The sequence below is a fragment of the Sciurus carolinensis genome, chromosome 11, assembly GCF_902686445.1.
Source record: "Sciurus carolinensis chromosome 11, mSciCar1.2, whole genome shotgun sequence".
Lineage (NCBI taxonomy): Eukaryota > Metazoa > Chordata > Mammalia > Rodentia > Sciuridae > Sciurus > Sciurus carolinensis.
The window spans coordinates 28,343,814-28,365,444 of record NC_062223.1 but is presented as its reverse complement, the minus strand read 5'-3'; the positions used below and the strand labels follow the sequence as shown (position 1 = coordinate 28,365,444).

At 36.0% G+C, this 21,631-nt stretch overlaps 2 protein-coding genes and 1 pseudogene across 2 annotated transcripts; all 3 read left to right on the top strand.

Annotated features, from left to right (window-relative positions):
- Window positions 1-1,597: 1,597 nt before the first annotated feature.
- On the top strand, window positions 1,598-2,752 carry LOC124959351 (olfactory receptor 5D13-like; annotated as a pseudogene).
- Window positions 2,753-6,567: 3,815 nt separating this feature from the next.
- Window positions 6,568-9,912, top strand: LOC124959350 (olfactory receptor 5D14-like). Its single transcript, XM_047517864.1, has 3 exons — window positions 6,568-6,737; window positions 7,185-7,300; window positions 8,927-9,912. The coding sequence occupies exons 1-3, from the start codon at window positions 6,568-6,570 to the stop codon at window positions 9,910-9,912; spliced, it is 1,272 nt and encodes a 423-aa protein (XP_047373820.1).
- Window positions 9,913-17,276: 7,364 nt separating this feature from the next.
- LOC124960307 (olfactory receptor 5D18-like) lies at window positions 17,277-18,218 on the top strand. The gene has a single exon (XM_047519034.1). It carries the CDS (start codon window positions 17,277-17,279, stop codon window positions 18,216-18,218), a length of 942 nt encoding a protein of 313 aa, XP_047374990.1.
- Window positions 18,219-21,631: the final 3,413 nt, after the last annotated feature.

Below are 21,631 nucleotides of genomic sequence, written 5' to 3'. Positions count from 1 at the left end.
CACCAGTTCATCACTGAACTAAAATTAAAATGGGAAAATCTGAGGGAACCTCCATTTCCTGGGTTGCATAAATGTTAGACATTAAATAAACATATTAACATCATTTCCTAATTTAATGCTTATATTCAAAATAGGTATTATCTTTCCATTATTAGTCTTGCTTTATCCATAAAGAAGGAAAATCTGAGTGAGTTACAAGAGATAACACAGCAAATACCAAAGCCTAAAATTGATTTTAAATCTCCATCTCTGAAGTCTGGACTTCTCTAGTGGTGCTGTTCTGTGGTGAGTTGTTTGCACTCTCCTGATGATTTCTTTTTCCTCATGAAGGAAGTACATTTTGACTGTAAAAAATAGCTGTTAGCTATAAAGGAGATGCAAGTTCTTTTTACCTTGAGCTGGTAGTACCAAACTAAAACTAGAGTCTTCTGCTTATGGGATTCATACTAATTATCTTGTGTTCACTTGAACATTTCAGAGTTGCACTTATTAATGGCTCAATTTGTTTTTTATATGATGATGAAATGAATAGGGAATTTTGTGATTATGAACTCCCTGCAAACAGAACACATTTTTGCTTTCTGAAAATAACATATACAAATATAACAATGATTACATCACTGAAAACTCCTAAGATGATCACTGATGTATCTTCAATCAAACCCTTCGTCAATAAATAGAGTGAAAATGTTCCCGTCACCAGAGAGGGTGAGGGTAGTTACCTAGCCTTCGGTTGCTATTACCATATTTTCCAGCCTGTTCTGAAGAACACAGATGACTTGGGGAAAAAGCATTTTATTTTTATTTCAAATTCTGAGATTCTGCAAATATTTCATAACATAATGGGACTAGTAAAGTTGTAAGATTGAAAGTTAATGAAAAGTTTAAAGAAATAAAAATGGATCTGGATGAGTACATTAGAAGCAACAGGGCCTATGAGAAAACCTGTGAGGAGGAAAAGAAAAAATGGTGAAGCAATGCATCAAAAATATGTCCTCCTCTTTTTACCAGGTTGCTACCTTATTCTAGAACACTGAGACAAGTGTAGTGACACAGGGAGGTATCAACAGAGAGCTGATTTTCTTTAATGTCCACATGTTTTATGCCTCATAGGTTGCTGGGGCAACTCCTAAAGACTTAGGACCTCAGACGGAGCATACCGGTCTGATTGGCCCCTCTCTGCTTTTCCTCTCCAATACTTCCTTTATACATTTTAGCATTAAATGCACAGTCATTGCTACATTCATGCTGTTAAATTTAATGAGTAACTCTGGAACATGTTTTCTATAACACCGCAAAAAAGTTTTCTCTCTTCTAAAGGAAATGGCTTCACTTAACTTTTGCCACTGAGGATCTGCTCCAAAACTCAGGTCATAGGTATTAAGCTGTCTAAATGTAAATGAGTGCCACATTTTGTATATGCCCCATTTTCCTCATATTTATGTGGAGCTACTTGTTTATAATTCATTGTCTTATTTGGAGAGCTAGATAAATATTTTTAATGTTTTGGAACATTGCCTTATATGTGGTAAATATTCTATGACTACTAGATCATTATACTTTTATTCTTATTTCATATTTTTCTTCCTCAAAAGTCATGCTGTTGGCTGAGGCAAATCAGACTTCTGAAGTCACCTTCATCCTTCTTCGCTTCTCAGAGTTCCCAGACCTTCAGGTGCCCCTGTTCCTGGTGTTCCTGACCATCTATACAGTCACAGCTGTCAGAAATCTGAGCATGATCCTGATCCATCAGGATCAATCCCAAACTTCACACCCCTATGTACTTTTTTCTTAGCCACTTGTCCTTTATTGATTTCTGTTATTCCACTACGGTGACCCCCAAACTTCTGGAGAACCTGGTTATGGAAGACAGAACCATCTCCTTTACAGGATGCATCACACAATTTTTCTTGGCTTGCATATTTGTAGCGGCGGAAACCTTCATGTTGGCAGTGATGTCCTATGACCGGTTTGTGACAGTTTGTTACCCTCTCCTCTACACAGTCATCATGTCCCAGAAGCTGTGTGCATCATTAGTGGCTGGAACCTACACATGGGGTATAGTCTCCTCCCTGACACTCACCTATTTTGTATTGGCATTATCCTTCTGTGGGTCTAATGTCATCAATAATTTTGTCTGTGAGCACTCTGCCATTGTCTCTGTCTCCTGCTCAGACCCCTCCGTCAGTCAAATGCTTTGTTTCATTATCGCCATATTTGATGAGGTGAGCAGCCTCTTCATCACCCTCAGTACTTATATATCCATCTTTGTCACTGTCATGAAAATGCCCTCCACTGGTGGACGCCAAAAAGCCTTCTCAACCTGCACCTCCCATCTGACTGCCATCACCATTTTTCATGGGACTGTCTTGTTCCTTTATTGTGTACCCAACTCCAAAAACTCATGGCTCATTGTCAAAGTAGGTTCTGTCTTTTACACAGTGGTCATCCCCATGCTAAACCCTTTGATCTACAGCCTCAGGAACAAAGATGTGAAGGAGAGCTTTAGAAAGCTGATGAATCACCCCACACTATTCTGTTGAAGATTTAGATTTCCAAAGGAATTTGATTTACCATCCTCAATTTTTTCAGTGGTTCTCACACTGATTTGAACGATTTATTCAGTTCACTACTCAGAGTTTCAAATCTATGTTTTAAGACAATTATTTGATCATTTGGTTTTTGTTTATTTCAATGTTTAGCAAAATAACTCTGTGAATTAATGTGTTACAAGTTGAATATTGTCCCCTAAAATATCCACTCAGAACCACTGAAGTGACCATATTTGGAAATAGCATCTTTGCAGTTATAATTCAGGTATGGATCAAAATTAGATCACAGAGGATTGGGGAAACTAAATCCAGAAAGTTTGTTCTCATAGGAGATAGTAAAGGAAAATACAGATACATGAGGAAGAGGGCCATGTGAAGAAGGAAGCAGATGGGTGTTTTAGCCACCAGCCTAGGAGTAAAGAGGAATTCTTTAAATCCATTTTAATAATGAGAATGTCAGGGATACAGTGGAAATCTGCACATACATAGAGCTGTCAGAGTTGAATAGGAATGCGTATATGGAAGAATGTGTGTACTAATGAGCAGCTTGAACACATTGTCTTAAAATTCTGCCGAATTCTTTCCTTTCTCTTCAACAGCCTGCTGTACTTTGTTATGCTACAGGAAGTGATGTTAGACTTAACTTTCACTATCAACTGAAATGTTGATTTGGGCTGAGGATGAAGCTTAGTTGTAGCTTGCACTGTAAAATCATTCAATAAATAAAACATTGAGTTTATTTGAAGTTCCTGAGAAATGACCAAAAAAAAAAAAAAAAAAAGTGAGTGTCAAAGTTGATTGTGTAAATTCTACTTACTAATAGAGCAGATAGTACAATAAAGTTAAGAATCAGTCTGTATAAACTTTGCAACATTTTAGTTAATTACACATTAATTCTTCATGGAATGACTTTGTTTGCTAGATAATTATGGCATGATTGCAACTGTTTTGATTCAAATATTCTCTGAACCGATTATTCACAGGTTTGGTTTAAACCAGAAATTTTTTGACTCTGAAAAAAGATCAAAATTTGATCTCTCTATACCCTTACTAATTACACTTTGTGTTGCCAAGGTCTCTCAGGATATGTCCTAGTACACACATCTGATATGTTACTCTGCAGAATCTTAATGATTAAATATTAATTATTTCCCTAGAGTAAACTCTATTCATGGCAAATAAAGCCTTTAACTTCATTTTGCTATAAATATATATCACCAAACATTTTATATGATAGTAGATCATTTTAAAGCATAAACCTAATAGGTACATCACTTATATTTTAGTTGTAATGCAGGGGTCACACACACATCACCATGATTCTGGGAAATTACTGTTATACCGTATTACACATTCTCCAGATAATGTAACTGAAGATTGGTTCACTCTGGGAAAAAATGGGAACCTTCAGTCTTAATTCCACTACTAAACTCTGTGCTTCTGTGTGTGTGGCAGAGTTAGGGGTTTGACATTTTTGTTATTGAAGATTGAGAAAAATGATTTTCCTCTTCTGGCACATTTATGATAAATTGAGCATTATTAATGAATATCCTTGACAATAAACTAGTTTGTTCTTTGTGATACATTGGCATGTATATGGAGAGAGGATAAATTTCTTTTGATCTTGGGGTTGTGAATACAATAAGAAAGAAGATGATAAAGGACAATATAGAAAAAAAAAGTAAGAATAAAACTGAGTATCTTATCAAATCAGCAGAAAGTCTGTCAGACATAAGGTATTCAAAATCAGTAATTGTCAATTAAATTATTATATGTATTAAAATATTTTTCTAAAGTTTTGAAAGTACATGAATTAGGTAAGAGAATAACAATTTGTTAGATTTTCAGAGAAGGATTCTGTGAAAAGGAGACATTTGAATAGGAATATACAGAATTTCACAAAAATATGTTTACTCAAATTGCATGTAGTGCTAAAATGTTTTGGAGATTACTAACTTCTGGGCAAACTATTTCAAATTTTCATACCTCTTGTTAAATGTGTGTGAGCACTCATGGGTATAAGCACTCAGAGACTCCACTGCACCCTGGAAGGAGGTATCTTAGGGACTGAATTGAAAATGAAAGTGAAGAAGCAATGGCTGGGAGCTTCTTTAATTCAACAAATTTGGTTCAAGTTAAAAATCTGAAGCTATTTGGATGAGGTTAACAATGTCCAAAAGGTCAACAGAATATTTACATCAAATATATAACGTGCTGGACACAAAATAGACAACGGATAAAATAATAAATAGCAGGAAACAGACCACAGATCTAGATGTGCTGTTTGGTGTAGCATGGCAACTGTGTGAGCATTTTCTTTTAGTTAAACTTCTAAAAGGTAGAAGTTAGTAAATGTTAGTAAATAGAAGCACTAATCAAGACATTGATGATCCCACTAACTGCAGAGAATAAGGTAAGAACAGAAGCCAATCTAAAGTAACCTGAATGACATGAAGAGTGTCTGCTCCTACCAATCCATGACAGAATTTTAAAAATAGTTCTCCACTACTTCGTCTGATTTCCACCTGGGAAAAACAAGAAGAAAGTGGAGAATGACCTCTTGAAGAGGTGTGGAGCAAGTCCCTGTTCCTGTGAAGAGCATCAGGTGGTAGTTATGCCAGAGAGGAGTTATTAGACCATGACAGAAAATTGGCAGAGAAGTTTAATAGCTCGATTAATATCATCAATCAAAAAAGCTTCAAACTTTTTTTGATATGTAAAATATATACGGTTGAATATTATTCAAAGCATACAAGTAATTAAAAAATAACTCACAGAAACAAATAAAAAGCAAGATAAGGTTTCATTGAGCAGGCAAAAAAATTTTTGAGCTGCATGCAAAGTAAAATGTATTAGCTCTTGGATGTATTGTGCAAATTAGATGAAAGAATAAATAACAGGGAGTTCATTTATGAAGGTAGTGATAACTAATATTGTGTTATTTTCTGATTCCACTAGGATGGAAAGGAACTATGAATGGTTCCATTACTCAAGACCCTACTAACGCAAAAGGGCTTGCTTTGAGTTCTTTTATGGTTTGCTTGGTTTAAATACCTTCCTCTCTGTCTCTCTCCCCCTCCCCTTTCACACACATGCACACACACACAAACACACACACCACACACGCACGCACACACACACACACACACACACACACACATCCCTGGCCAAATATTATTTATGAAAATACAACCACATCAGTACACACATTTGATGTGTTAAAGGTATAAGTTATTAGGTGTTTGTTTATCTCAGTTTTATAAAATTATATCTTAGTTTTCCATAATTTTCTAATGACAAGAAATGGTTTGCATAGTCTTCTTTACATTCTGATTCCTGTTTCTCAGTCTGTATACTTGAATATGTAAATGTGCATGTGTGAGTGTGTGAGTACACGTGGTCATCCAATACACTTGATGCTTTTGACATCTACCTCATGAACATTACTATTTTTTTAAACCAATGAATTCATTGAAATGCACCTTAGCATATATTTTAATTATTTTTAATTTTAATGATACATTTATACAACCTAATATTTGTAAAATATTATGTCAACATACAATCAGAAAATAAATTTGCAACATTTTACGTTACCTTTTCCTTACTAAGTTTTTGAAAACAAGTATGTATTGCCTGAGTTCAGAGTTGTCACATTGCAAGATATCAAAAGCCACCTGTGATAAGTGGCCACCATATTACACAAAGTAACTTAGAATTTCCCCCCTGTGACCTCTCCTGCTTTCCTCTCTCCTATCCAGTGGACACCCTGCTTCTTTTTTTCTTTCTCTGGGTCAGTCACACTTTTGTGAATGTCCTCTAATAAATAAATTCCAATTATTATTTTATGAGGGGAAAAAATAAATGGAACTCAGTAACTAAAAATTATTTCTTGCCATTCCGCAAGCTGACTGGTTAGATCTTCTGTCTGTAGCACTAGGGTCCCTGCACACTTCTGCACTTATGGGAACACAGCCCGTGCTCACACTTTGTCACCCCAAGACAGCATTGGCTCATGTCAGGTGAACTGGTGCTGACTGTTGGCGGTGCTGCCTCTGTGCTCTTCAGCAGCCACTTACCTGCTTGTAAGTTCCACTGGTCTTCTTATGTGGTGCTCTCAGAGTTTAAAGAGAGTGAAAGTAGAAGCCACAAGACATCCTGCTGCCTGCCTCCAGAATCTGCAAGGTACTCCTACCACACTTTCGTGGTCTAAGTCACAATTCTGATTTAATGCTTCCATCACTTACTGCGTCCCCAGCAGAAGCATATTCCCTGGAGAGAAGAGACCTCCTAACTACTGAAGTTCATGGCTTCGCTCACAGGAAGCAAGTTTTCAGCAGCTGGATTATCAATAGGTAGAAGAGCCACTTCCTTTGCACTTCGGGCTCATATATCCTGGTCTAATAAAATATTACAGAAACTACAATGCATTTTGGTGGCAGAGTCTATATATGTTGAACCTACAGAGAGCACATTCCAGAGAATAGTTTTCCAGATTTTTTCATTCTATCCTTCTAAAATATTGTCTTCTAAAAGTTGCCATGGAACTTGTCTAAGCCAATTTTGGAAAGATGACCCCCATTTTAGATTTCTGGTTCTTAATGTATTTCTTTTTTCATTGCTGTTCTTCAGGGCCACTGCAGAGCAGGATGATGGTGCTGCAGCTATCTCTGTTGTGTCAGTATATCATGGGGAATCATCTGAAAAGAAGCTCTCAATGTTGTCTTCATATTCGCGATGTCAAGGAAGTGAGTTCATGAACTCCTGAGCTTATGAGTTCAGGCTGAGCAGAAGGAAGCAATGAGGCAAGAGTGCAAATCCTGGATATTGGCTCCACATTCTATTGTGACATCAGGAAGAGGATTGTGGTTGACTGCTGCCATGCCTAATGTGATAGACTGGTAGGGTCACCAACACCCTCTTCGAAATGGGAAATGGAGGTTGCAAGGTAACTTGGGAACCACTTGCCAATCACTGTTTCCAGCAGGATCTGTTAAAATGACAGAGGCTATTTCTCAAATACTGAATAATTATTTGGAGGATATTACTGATTTTCCTTAAAACTCTTAGTCTGATCTGTAATTGATTATGTGGCCTATGCAACATTCAGAAAACCTCTATCTGCCATTAACCCTTCAAGGACAATTTTTTAAGAGCCTGTAGGGTGGGTTGGACTTGTTACAGATTTTTCTCTTGTTATGGGACCCACACCAAAGAGATCACATTTTGTTGAGTTTTGTAGGCTGGCTAGAATAACCTGCCTGAATCTGCTTATGTTTCCTTCAAAATTGAAAGAGATGCACTGATTTTTATGTAGACAAGGTAGTATTTCATCTTTATTTTGTTAATTATAGAGAGCATTTTAATTATATATAAACAAAGTATCATAGTTAACATCTTGATGCAATATTTCTTTGTAATTTCAAGAAAAGTCCAGTTATTAAGGATAGTTTAAGAGACCTGGAATTTGCATTAATTAACTGTTTGGGTGTTTGTAAGGAATAATTTGCCGTTGATTCTCTAGAGTAACAGTCCCCAGAGTATAGAATTAGATATAAGATCGTTGATGTCCAAGTTTTACTCAGCCTACAGAGAAACAGGAGGGCAGTGGCTTGTTTCTCTGTGGTAGGTAAGTTTATTCAGGTTTCTTAGGAAATTGTGAAAATATTATTTTCCTAATAATGTAACTGGGATTCTCTTTGACTTTTTCTTTTTATTCTAAGTTGATATCAATGCAATTCAACTCTCATGCATGAAAAAATTTGAAACTCACTTAAATTTTTGGCTTCAGTTCCACTGACAACCGTTTCAGAAAGAAAAGAATGAACTTGCTATACTCTTCGTATATGTACCATAAACTGGTATACAAGCTGTTATAAGAAAGAAAATTAGTTAATTTTGAGAGATCTCCTACTGAATACATCTTGAGATATTAACAAAATGTTTCTTTGGTGTCTGAGCTAAAATGGAAGCTAACACATAGGCCATAGGTCCTAATAAGGTGTATGTTCCTCTCAGGTGGAAAGTGGGCCATCCTTCTCCTGGATCATTTAGCAAGTAAGATATTCATTAACGAAGTAAACTTGCCATGGGCAAAAGTTGCTGACATGGGATTGTTCCTGTTTATCTATGTTCCCCTAAATAGTTTCTTTAAGAGTAGAGTATATTCTTTCACTGGCTTTAATTGATTTGTGCAAATAAACAAAATACAATTGAAATGTGTATTATATTTTGACACAAATAATTCATACTTTCTCACAGACCCTTCACTGGTTTGTTATTTATGCCCATTTTCCATCAGTTCTGTGCCGTTCATGCTCAGAGATAGTCATGACATAATGCTCACTCACCTCCACACATCTCATATTTGACAGGAGCAAGTGTCTTAGAACACACTTTCCCTCCTAAAGGAGTTACAGTGATGGTGGTAAGAAATCTGAGTGTGGAGACAACCTTCGCCCACTTAGGCTTCACAGACCACCCAGAGCTTCAGGTTCCTCTCTTTCCCGTGTTTCTGCTCGTGTACATTATCACCGTGGTGGGAAACCTTGGGATGATCGTGATCATCAAGATCAACCCCAAATTTCACACCCCCATGTACTTCTTCCTCAGTCACCTCTCTTTCGTTGACTTCTGTTACTCCTCCATCATCACCCGCAAGCTGCTGGAGAACCTGGTCTTGACAGATGAAAGCATCTTCTACTCCAGCTGCATGCTGCAGTACTTCTTGTCCTGCACAGCTGTGGTGACTGAGTCTTTCTTATTGGCAGTGATGGCCTATGACTGCTTTGTGGCCATCTGTATTCCCCTGCTGTATATAGTAGTCATGTCAAAGAGACTCTGTGCCCTGCTGGTGGCAGGGTCATATATCTGGGGTATGTTTGGCACCTTGGTGCTCCTGTGCTATGCTCTTCGACTGAGTTTTTCTGGATTTAATGTCATCAACCACTTTTTCTGTGAGTACACAGCCCTCATTGCTATCTCCAGCTCTGACATCCACCTCCCCTACCTGCTGCTCTTTGGCTCTGCCACCTTCAATGAGGTGAGTACCCTACTGATCATCCTCACCTCCTATGTGTTTATTGTTGTGACTGTGTTAAAAATCTCTTCTGCCAGTGGGTGTCGCAAAGCCTTCTCCACCTGTGCCTCCCACCTGACCGCCATCACCATCTTCCATGGGACCATCCTTTCTCTTTACTGTGTTCCCAACTCCAAAAACTCCAGGCAAACTGTCAAAGTGGCTTCTGTGTTTTACACAGTCATCAACCCCATGCTGAACCCCCTAATCTACAGCCTGAGGAACAAAGATGTCAAAGAGGTTGTCTGGAAGTTGGTAGACAAAAAAATCCTGTTTCACTGAAGCAGTCGCAAGAGATGGTTTCATCCTAATGAATAACAGAACAGAACAGAACCTAACATGTTTCTAAACCTATAGCATGTGTTTCTGTGAGGTTTGTATAGATGATTGGGAAGCATGGACTGATGAATTCAAATCCCATGAAGAAACCAAAGAAGTTTAATACTGAGATGAATTCCATAAGATTTTGATCCATTAAACAACTACTTCTTTGAAGTCTCTGAACTCAGATATAAAATAGGCACAAAACATGATCAATCATGTAGTGTGGGGGATACAGTCACTCTAAGAATTTTTTTTTTTTCTGATTGGTTCATTTGTATGCCAATGAGTGCCTGACTTTTAAGGTCATTTGAGTTGTGTCACAGAAGTATTGTGTCAGTGTTGGGAGATAAAGGTGGATATGCTCTGTGATTAAAACAAAATGAAACAAAACAAAAAACACCAAAATAAAAAAACATTCCTTCCTGTTACCTTCATTCCTTGGTTCTGTAAAATTTCTAAGTGTAAGGTCTGGCACTTGAAAGAGTCATCTTCTGTTGATACATTTGATAAGAATGATTACATCTGTTGTGTAGATGGCTACCTGGAAGGAACTAGTTGAGAAATGACTAATGTGACTTGGTACAGGGACTGAATTCTTTCTCTGACTACAAATCTAGTGCTCTTTCTGTACAGTGCTGCTGAGGCTCTTAGTGGAAGAGGACATAAAAATTAATTTTGTCTTTCAGAAAAGACTAACATGAGAATCTTTTCAATATTTCTAGATAGCACACTGGTATTATTAGCCAAAAGGTTGCACTCCCTGAATTATCATACCTAGGCATCTCTACTAGCAGTTTCTACTATAGTCCATATAGATTGTATGGAAGGAAGGAATCATTTTGTTATTATGAAAGTTGGTGCAATAGCAATTCATTACTCTGAAAGTTGTTAAATAAAGAAAATGTATTCAGTGAATCTTTCCTGTATGAATTACATTTTAAAGTCATTTAACAGTTAACAATGAGGTCATTCGGAAGAAATCATGGTTGGAAAAAGCATGAAATTAGAAAATCATAACTTTAGGACTATTAATTTGGGAAAAAAAAAAGACCATGGTGAGGATTTCAATGGTTATTAAAATCATTAGGCAAATTAATGTGGATAATTTTAAAATGAAATAATCAGCCTGACACTACCTGAACCCATGGGTAGGGATGATTATTACTGCTAGCCAAAGAACCAGTTAAAAGTTGGTTCCCAAAGGGGTGTACCTTGCACTGCTCAGAACCAACTGCCAGAATTCTTGCTGAAAAGAAACCAAGAGTGAATATGAACAAGTAAAGATATTTTATCTGAATAGTCCTTTAAAAGAATAGGTGCAGGAATAATTCAATGACATAAAATATAGCAGTTAGCTAAGTACAGAGAAAGCAGCACTCCACAAATGGTCCATTTCCCACCTCCCACAAAACTCATGAACATGCATACACACACACACACACAAACTCTTGCACACAGATTGGTGACATGATAAAGGGGACATAATGGTGACAATCAAATTTGACTTTTTTCAACCTAATAGGAAATAAATATATTTTGGACAAGTAAGAGAATTCAAAATGGTTTGAATTTCGAGTATTATTAAGAAGGTATTTTTATATTTGGTAGGTTCAACTTTGACAGGAGCTATTTTTGTACATTTGTTCTGGTTTGGGTGTAGAGAATGAACCCCAGTCCTTGCCCAGGCTACACAAATACCCGCCCATGACCTACACCCCAGCCAGGTGGTGTGAGTATTCAATCAAATGTCTATTTCTGTGAATGGTTACACTTTTTCATAAACTATCATTGATTAAGTCCCTTTTGTTTTTCTTATATTTTTGGTACCACATGTTTAACCAAGAGGCACCTCCCCAGGACCCCTCCACAGTACCTTTTTTTTTTTTTTTTTTTTTTGAAGACAGGGCCTCACAAATTGCATAGATCCTTACTATGTTGCTGAGGCTCACTTTCAATTTGTAATCCAACTGCCTCAGCCTCCTCAGCAGCTGGCATTACAAGACTGTGCCACCAAACTGGGTTGATTTAGTCTTCTTAGTGAGATAAATTGATAAAGAAATATTACTTTATGCAATATGGCTGTGTTTTAAATGATCCAATTTTTTAAATTAAATCATCCAAACTTATAAGACTTCAGGCGCTCACTGTCCATACATGCAAAGTTTATTTCACATAGGCTTCATATAGGAATGCTCAAGAAATACATTCAGGACAAGGAAAATTAATCCATTCTTCAACAATTCCCATAGTTCCTCCTTTGGGGCTTGCGGTATTGACAACAGTATTTTACTGTCATTTCCTTGGAAGTCTTCAAATGACTGAAAGTTTTACTGTAACATTGATATACTGTTTCTGGTTTTATAATTTAAGATTATTTTTGCTGATCTGAAATTTTTACCAGTAATGGATTAACAAAAGTGTACCACAATAGAAGTCTACTAATGCCATGCAATATTTCTTCATTGTCCTGTGAAAAACTAACTTAGTGGCATAAATGCAGCCTCAAAGGACAAACACAGATATATCCTGTATTGTCCTTTCACATATTTACAAAGGGATTCAGGAAATGCACAGCAGGCACACTTACTCCAGAGTTGTTAAAATACATCAACAAAAGACCTTCTATTTCAAAATAAATGGGTTTGTTCTTCTCTTTGTAACAAACTAGAAACTGTTCTCCTGCACAAAGGCACCTTCCTATGGGCTTGTCTGACCGTTCTCATTAAAATGACAATGAAGTTAGCATGTATTTTAGCACTAAGGGAAATGATCACATATTTACTTATTTCTACATCCTACTTTAAATATAACTTTGATGAGTACAGGAACACTATCTCACCAATTTTTCAAACAGGATCTGGCTTGTAAGTCTGTCTTAAATATTTATTTAATGAAAAGTTCAATGAAAAATTAAATAGGTAATTATAGAACTTCAATGTGAACTCAATCTCCTTTCTCTGATTCCTGTACCAGAAAATAGTGATCATGAAATAATAAATGTTGTAATCCTGATTGTGAAATTCATACACTTAAAACAATCTGTGCTCAATGGTTTTGCTTATTACTACAGAAGGATTAGATATCTTTGGAGAGGAATGTTTCAGTGAGATTCCATTTTTGTATTCTTATATCAATAGCATATCCTTGGACATAATTGGTATGCTAGCATGGTAGCTCAGTGAATGGGCATGAAAATATTCTGATGAAGTTATTTTAAGATTTTCTAGAAGAGAATAATTGAAATATCAGTTTCCATTTGCAAGTAATTTCTCCATGCTATAATTTGTTAAAAATACAGAGATGCCACAAAAAATCATATAGGTGGTGCGGAGTGGGTTGGCAAAGAATGATTGTACTTCTGCAGAAGGGTGAACTCCCAAAGGGAATCTGGAGGGCAAGCACACCTAGGCAGGCAGTAGGACAATATTCATCCCAAAAGAGGTATTTCCCATTGTTCCTGGCTCCTGATAAGAATAGTTCCATGTACCTCCACAAGTTTAGCTAAATTAAAATTGGGGACCAGCCTGAAAAAGGTCTTCAGTTGTGATTGGATACTTGTCAGGGAATTTTAAACATGGCTCCATTCTGACCACAGAGTTCCCAAACTTAAGATGGCTCCTTTCTGCAGACGAAACTTAAGTTCCAGTAAGCATGCCTATATTACCTGACAGGTACAACTTTAATTGAAAAGATAACATAAAGCCTACATGTTATTTTGAAGATAAAATATTTCTATTGTAAGGAACTTGATTAATTTATTACTTGATTAATTTATTACTTGAATATTGGAGAGAAATAGAAATATCAATATATGTTTTTTTTTTAATTTTGACTCTCCACCTTATAATAAGTAATTTATAATTGTATATATTTACTTTAAATAATCATTTCATGTAGAAGTATTCAGAATTTCTTTTTGGGAACTCTCTTCTCTCTGCCCTCTACATTCCCACAGTTCTGGTAGGTTTGATGTACCCCAGTTGCATGAAAGGTTGTATTTATTATTCAATAATTATTCATGGTACACTTTGTGCTAGTTATTAGTCTAGCAGCTTATAATATATCACTGAACTCAACAATGCATTTCTCAATTTCACAGTAAATTTAGTTTAGCAGGGAAACAAAACTAAAACTAAGTATATTAAAACTGAAGTACAAAATGATTTAAGAAATATATTTTCCTGTACTAGGTACTTTAAGTGGTAATATTGAGAAATAGGGTAATGCCTTCAGTATAATAGTGTATTCATATATCATTTCACTGTAAAAACCGTATTTACAGAAATTTAAAGGAAAGTATTCCAGTCAGAGGGAGTATAATAGGCAACAATGAAGGAGTGTGCTTTTAATTTAAGAAACAATGAGGAGGTCAGCATCTCTGCAGGGCATATGGTGCATTATTAGCTTTTAGTCACTGTGACCTACAAGGAAAACTTACAGGATGAAAAGTTTATTAGGGTTGTGGTTTCAGAGGATCAGTCCATGGTTGGCCAACTCTGCACTGAGGGCCTAAGATAAGGCAAGAGATCATGGAGGTAGGGTACAGGGGAAGGAAGGATCTCAGAACAAGGCACCCAGGAAGCAGAGAGCCCTGCTCACCTAAGACAAAATGTAGACTCCCAGGGACCACCCCACTGACCCCCTTCCTCTAGTCACACCATACCTGTTTACTCTTACTGCCCAGTTAATCCATATCAGTGGATTAACCACCTTTTAAATCATGTCTCTCATGATCTAATCTTTTCACCTTTGAAAAGTTTGACATTGTGTCACACATAACCTTTTGAGCACACTCCACATTTGAACCATAACAGTTGAGGAAAGGAATAACAAACGGCCAAGATTTAACAAGGACTTGATCATTTATCCATTTGAATGTTGACCTTTATACATCTTTGTGGATTAACTTTCAACGGAGCATTACAACCTGAAAAGTTGGGTACTCACACTTTTCCAATATGAACAAACTCCTTAAAATGGTGGAAAAGCATTTAAGCCTCATGAATATTAGCAAATTATTGATAATGAGTGTTGTTAACTGCGTGGCCAAACTTGCAGTTCTCATGAGGGATGAAGGAGGATTTGAAAAATAAAGACTCACACACACAGACTGTGAAGATTAAATTGGAGTCGGTAAAGTGCTGCTCACTGGTGGAGAAACAGATCTAAAGAGTTACTCCATCAATCTTTATTTATATTCGTGGAAATGGTGAAACACTGTGGATGTCTGGCAGGAGAATTCATCTATTCCCAGGAGCTATGTGCCTGAGATCAAGGTTGAAGCTGATGCAGTTCTTGGGCAGAGCCTCCTCAGCCAGGGCTTTACCATAGCAGCTAGGCATCCTATGCTCCTGCCCAAATACTTTCCCAGGCACCAAGCCCACCACAGTCATGAGGTCATTGGAGACTCCCTATTTCAGTCACTGCTGTTCCATTCTCTGTCATCACTCTCCAGAAATAAGGATTCTTACATGTATTTTCATAAATGGAATTTATGGCACATAAAGTTCATGAAATTTATGCAGCATATGGCAGTGATCAGGATATGGGAAAGGTGAATTCAATATATATTATATATGAAAAGGTCCCAATGCTGCTACATTTTTGTCTAAGTTTTCTCAGGTGTTAAAATGGCATCAAATTGATGTGATTAATTTTAATTGTTCATGTGTGACCTCAAGAGAATGAAGCAGTTGATAGTCTCTAGGGTTCTTACCTCCAAGGTTAACTGTACATATAAGAATACTTCATCACCCCAACCAGGAGAGCTCCTGCCTTAGCCATCAGCAGGTTTGTTTTAACATTCAAAAGACAGATGGAATTAAATTTTATTATGGAAAACTGACCCTGTTAAAACTAGAAATTTTTTGAAGATATAGATATGAGTGAGCCAGGAACAGTGAGTGTACTCTTTCTGCAAAGGTTCATATTAGAGAGCTAAGTCAGCTAAGCATCTCAACAGTATCACAAAAAAAAGTTACCAGGGAGGGGAAAAAAATCTCTGAGGATTTGGTGTTATGTGTTGTCTCATTTTTGCAAATTCTGAAGGAGTTGTCAAGATAGAATATTTAACTAAAGTGAAATAGACTAGTAAAAAAATAAAGAACACTATTTGATTAAGGTTACAAGAGTGTATCCATTGATAGCAAAAATAAAAACCACAATTGGGAAAAAATACTGGGAGAGATATTTCAGCTATCATTTTTGCCTGGAGTAAAAGTTAATAAAATTTTTTTCCAGGGATTTAATGATATCATTTGTGATAAGATTCATTTCATTAAATGTCAAAATATTTTAAATAAAATTTGAAATTCTTTAGATAAATAAAATGTGGTAGTAAGAAAATATGTGCTAATTAGACTAGCTTCTGGGTTGTCTTTAATAGGGAAATTTATAAGTACAGGAACAAATATGGTCATTGAAAGCCTCAATATTGCATATGATGAGATATCTTTATTGATGGACTATATGATAAATATTTCTTATATTGTGAGACTGCAATAACATTTCTACAAATACAAGAGAAAGGTTGCTGGCATGGATAGACCTGAGAGGGTTTTGTGTAGCAATAACAGAAATATGTTTCTTTTATATTACCCTCCCCATCCCTTATGACATGTATTCACAGTATAGTACTAACTAAAATTGTTAATCCTCCTCTTTAACAGGTAAGATAGGGACAGAATGAAAATACAGGGTATCTTACAGGTAGAGAAAGAGAAAAGAGAGTCAGTGAGCATGATATCCAGGAAAGGGATATTTCTATGTCAGTGTTTTATTTTAGTTAATTATTTCCTGGTTGAGAAAATTACCTCCTTCCCCCTTGTGACTTATCTTGATCCTGTTTTTGGGTACATTTCTAGTGCATACAGGTTGTCACAGAACTACTTCCTATAGGATTAGAATCTCCAGTTGCTCACTAGTTGAAAACATGATTATTGATAAAAGAAAGAGATCATCATTCATCCCTTGATAATTAAATTTCTCTTGTATGAATTTACAATTTTCAATGACGGTTGACAGTTTTATGTGAAGATTTATTAAAATGACCATTAATAAGTTGATCTGTTTTTCATATTTGTAAATATTAAAAATTATTTTTATAACTCATAATTTAATTCAATAATCATGTTTTTAATGATAAAAAGGGTATGATGCTTTTAAATTATATACATTTTGTCTATCTCATATAAATAAATACCCAGATTCTGAAAGATATACTTCATGAACTTGGAAAGGGCAGTTAAACCCACTGCATCTGTTCTCACTCTTCTTAACATTATGTTTTCAGGATTAACTCTCAGATTCCAACCGAGAGAAACATGGTATTCACAAACAGAAATAAAAGTGGGGTCACATTCACCCTCCTAGGGTTCTCAGATTATCCAGAACTAAAAGTCCCACTGTTCATGGTTTTTCTGACCATCTACAGTGTCACGGTGGTAGGGAATATTGGGATGATGGCCGTAATCAAAATTAATCCCAAGCTGCACACCCCCATGTACTTTTTCCTCAGCCACCTCTCTTTTGTGGATTTCTGCTATTCCTCCACTGTTGCTCCAAATATGCTGATGAACCTACTTGCAAAAGACAGAAGCATCTCTTTTTCTGAATGTGTGGTACAAATTTTTTTCTTTTGTACTTTTGTGGTAACAGAGTCCTTTCTGCTGGCAGTGATGGCCTATGACCGCTTTGTGGCCATCTGCAACCCTCTACTCTACACAGTGGCCATGTCCCAGAAACTCTGTGCTATGCTGGTGGCGGGATCCTATGCATGGGGGGCGGCCTGTTCCCTGATATTAACGTGCTCTGCTCTGCACCTGTCTTTTCATGGCTCCAACACAATTGATCACTTCTTCTGTGAGTTCTACTCTCTGTTCTCCCTCTCATATTCAGATTCCCACATCATCTCTTTGCTACTCTTTGTTTTTGCCACATTCAATGAAGTCAGCACCCTGCTCATCATCCTCACATCTTACATGTTCATCCTGGTTACCATCCTCAAGATGCCATCAGCCAGAGGGCGTCACAAGGCCTTCTCCACCTGTGCCTCTCACCTGACGGCCATCTCCATCTTCCATGGCACCATCCTGTTCCTCTATTGTGTGCCCAACTCCAAGAACTCCAGGCACACGGTCAAAGTGGCCTCTGTGTTTTACACAGTGGTGATTCCCATGTTGAATCCCCTCATCTACAGCCTGAGAAATAAGGATGTCAAGGACACTGTCAGCAAAGTATTGGGCAGTAAAGTCTCTTCCTTTTGAGCGTCATATTAGCATGGAATTTGCTCCTAATATTTAAATCGTGTTCATGAAAGTTGGTTTTCAGGATAGCATTAAAATGAATAGAGTTAATATTGTACAATGAAATTGAAATGGATTTTTCCTTCAAGGGAATAAACTTTGCTCTTTTTATTGCTTGAAATCATCAGTAATCTTTCTCATTTTTCTTATTTTACCTACAAAATTGGAATAATGGGATCATTTACAATCATACTCTGAAGATTAAAGAAAACATACATATCATATAGGATATGGTTTGTAACTTAAGAAATATTACTTCTGTATTTATTTCTTACAAGATATCTGACATGAACTACATTCTCAGAAAACCTATGCAGTAAGTGGCCAATTCATAAAACAGATAATATTAACACTCATGGGGAGTTTCAGAGATGGGAATGTTTAAATGCACCAAGGAACTTGAAAGGGATGTTTTTGTAAAATAAGCATCATGTGAACTTGTCCAAAATAAGAGAAAAGTAGGAATTTGGAGATATAGTTTATTGATGATGGAGTTTCAATCAGAAGAAAACTGTGTCAACAGAATACTAAGGAGGTAAGAATGCAATACTGAGTCAGAGGTCTAACATATATTTTATTGAGCTAATATGACACATTTGTGTATGTACACCTATGTGTCTATGTGTGGTGTGTATTGTAAATGATTTCCATTGTATGAATAGAAATTTGAATTAAAGATGTTCTATTGCCTGACATAGTTTAGAAGTAGTTCTGTATGATAGTGTGATAACCTATAATGGACCCCTCTAGAAGCTCAGACTGCATCTGGATCTTCTTATAAAATCTCTTATGTTAAGCCATAAATGATTGAATTGATGAGTTCCTGCTTAGCATGTATTTTGATCTGTTATTCTGTTTTGAAGATATCACACATATTCTCGATTTTACAGAAAATTTTGTTCTGAGCATGAACTCTTAATTCTTCTCAAGAATAAATTTCATTTATCTCACTTTATGTATCAAAAACTATGTATATAATCTTCAAAATAAATTTAAAAACCATATATCAACCTAATTAATATAACTAATTAAAATATCAAAATTCGGTTTATCAATACTTCTATTTGAATAACTTACTCTGCCTTTTCCTCTGTTTACTAAATGTGTCCAGAGAAAATTCCAAATATTCATCAATACAATGCAAAATATAAATTTCCACATATTTATTAAGTGAGAAAAAATAACCTGGGGTATATTTTCATGTGGGCTCAATACAGTAATTTGTTATTGTGATATAATTTTACATACTTTATCAGTACTAAAAATGTTCCTTTCATATACACTCTTAGAAAGGAATCAAATCATCCTTGTGACCTGGGCACAATGCTACATGCTTGTAATTCCAGCTACATGGGAGACTGCAGTAAGACAATCACAAGTTCAAGGTTAGCCTGGTGAACTTCATAGGATCGCATTTCAAAATAATATTTAAAATATGGCTGAGGATATAGCTAAGTGTCAGTTATATCAGTTTTTGCAGGTTCTGGTTTCAAAACCAAGTACCACATACATGAAAAAAATAATAATAATCTCATGAGCAGACACATTTTAAATGTAGTAGTGTTAGGAATATTTTATGTCTTATACAAATACATAAACTAAGTCATAACCTGCCATATTCAGATCAAATCTGCATTAAATTATCCAGTTGACACATCCAATATATGGTTGCTGTTTCTATCCAGTAGGATTTGGAGGGTCTAATGTAATTGTCTTTACATTCACTTTCTCAAATCCAAGAAGCTGTCACAAAGACTTTTTCAAGCCTAATGGCATAGCTGTGAAAGATATATAATGTTTCACCTTATTTAATTATTCATTTTATTACCTTTAATGCATTTTAATTTTCCATAATAGTTATATTCTTTGTGACATGTTCATACATGCAAATACATAATTCACCTCACTTCATTTGCTTTCCTCCCACTGATACCCATCCTCTATTCTACTGGTCTTCCTATTATTTAATTTCAAAAATCATCTTATAATTACATACAAAAATGTGATTCACTGTAATATATTCATTTTTGCACCCAGAATAGTTTGGGTGATTTAATTCCCAAGTGCCTATCTTTTTTCTCCCCACCTCCCTAAACAACAATCCCCTTCCTCTTTCTACTGTTCTCCTTCTATTTTCATGAATAGCCCATTTTACAATCCTTTTTTGCCTCTAGCTTCCACATATGAGAAAAGACATTTGATCCTTCATTTTCTGAGTCTGAATTTTTCAACTTATCAGATTCTCCAGTTCTATCCCTTTATTAGTAAATGATGATTTCGTTTTCTTTATGGTTGAGTAGAACTTTATGTATACATACCACATTTTATTGATACATTTATGTGTTTTAATTTAATGTTTCCAATAAGACATTTTAATAGATTATTATATTATGTGACTTAACTGTATTTATCTCATACCATCAGACATGCAGGAACTTTGTTAATTGAAATAAGGAGTCACAGTGAAACAAAATCTCCATGATCTCATTCATGTGTAGAATATTAAACATTTGATTTCATGGCAGTTAGGAATAAAAGATCAATTGTCATTGTTGGGGAGAGTAGGGAGAGGGGAGCTTTTACCATTAGGTAGGAAGAAGTTTCATTGGCGCTTGGCATGAAAGAGTGACTATAATTAAAAACAAAGTACTATATATCTCCAACTAGTTAGAAGAGAGTGTTTCTAAATGCACTCACTATGAAGAAATGATAAAAGGCAATGGAGATGAACATTAGCTTGTTTGACCTTCACCCAACATGAATAAAAGCCTCACATTGCACCTCATAAATGCATACAGATATAATGTGAGAATCAAAAATGAAATGCAATGAGAAATTTTAAAGTTGCACCTTCATTTTTATTCACTTTATGGATAGGGACCATGAAATTAATTCAGAAAATGTGTTTGTGCTGGGCTACATAGTATAGCAGGAGGGAACTGAAGTGCATAGTGAGGAGCTGGGAAGATTTGCACCTTGGCATCAGTAGCCGTTACTCCCTGTTGTGGGAACTAAACTCTTCCCAGACACTGAAAAATGTTCCATTGCAATCAAATTCTCCAGGGAAAGAGTGGTGCTCCGTGGGGAACCTGCAGCCCAACACTCCAACTTTAGTCTTGAAAATATGAATAAATTTAAAAAATTATATTCTGCATTGAACTCAGGGAAAGTCAAACAACCTACTTTCCTATCTTTTTGATACTAGAAAAAGCATGTAATCAAAAAAAATATGTTTTTTTTCCTAATAGGGATTTATTAGTGTACTTTTCCTGCAAAACTTTGAAATCAGTTGATGAACTTGGAAGTGTTGGTCTCTAGTCCAGATTGTATTTCCATGGCTACAAACACCAAAATATCATTGCTTCATTACCTGT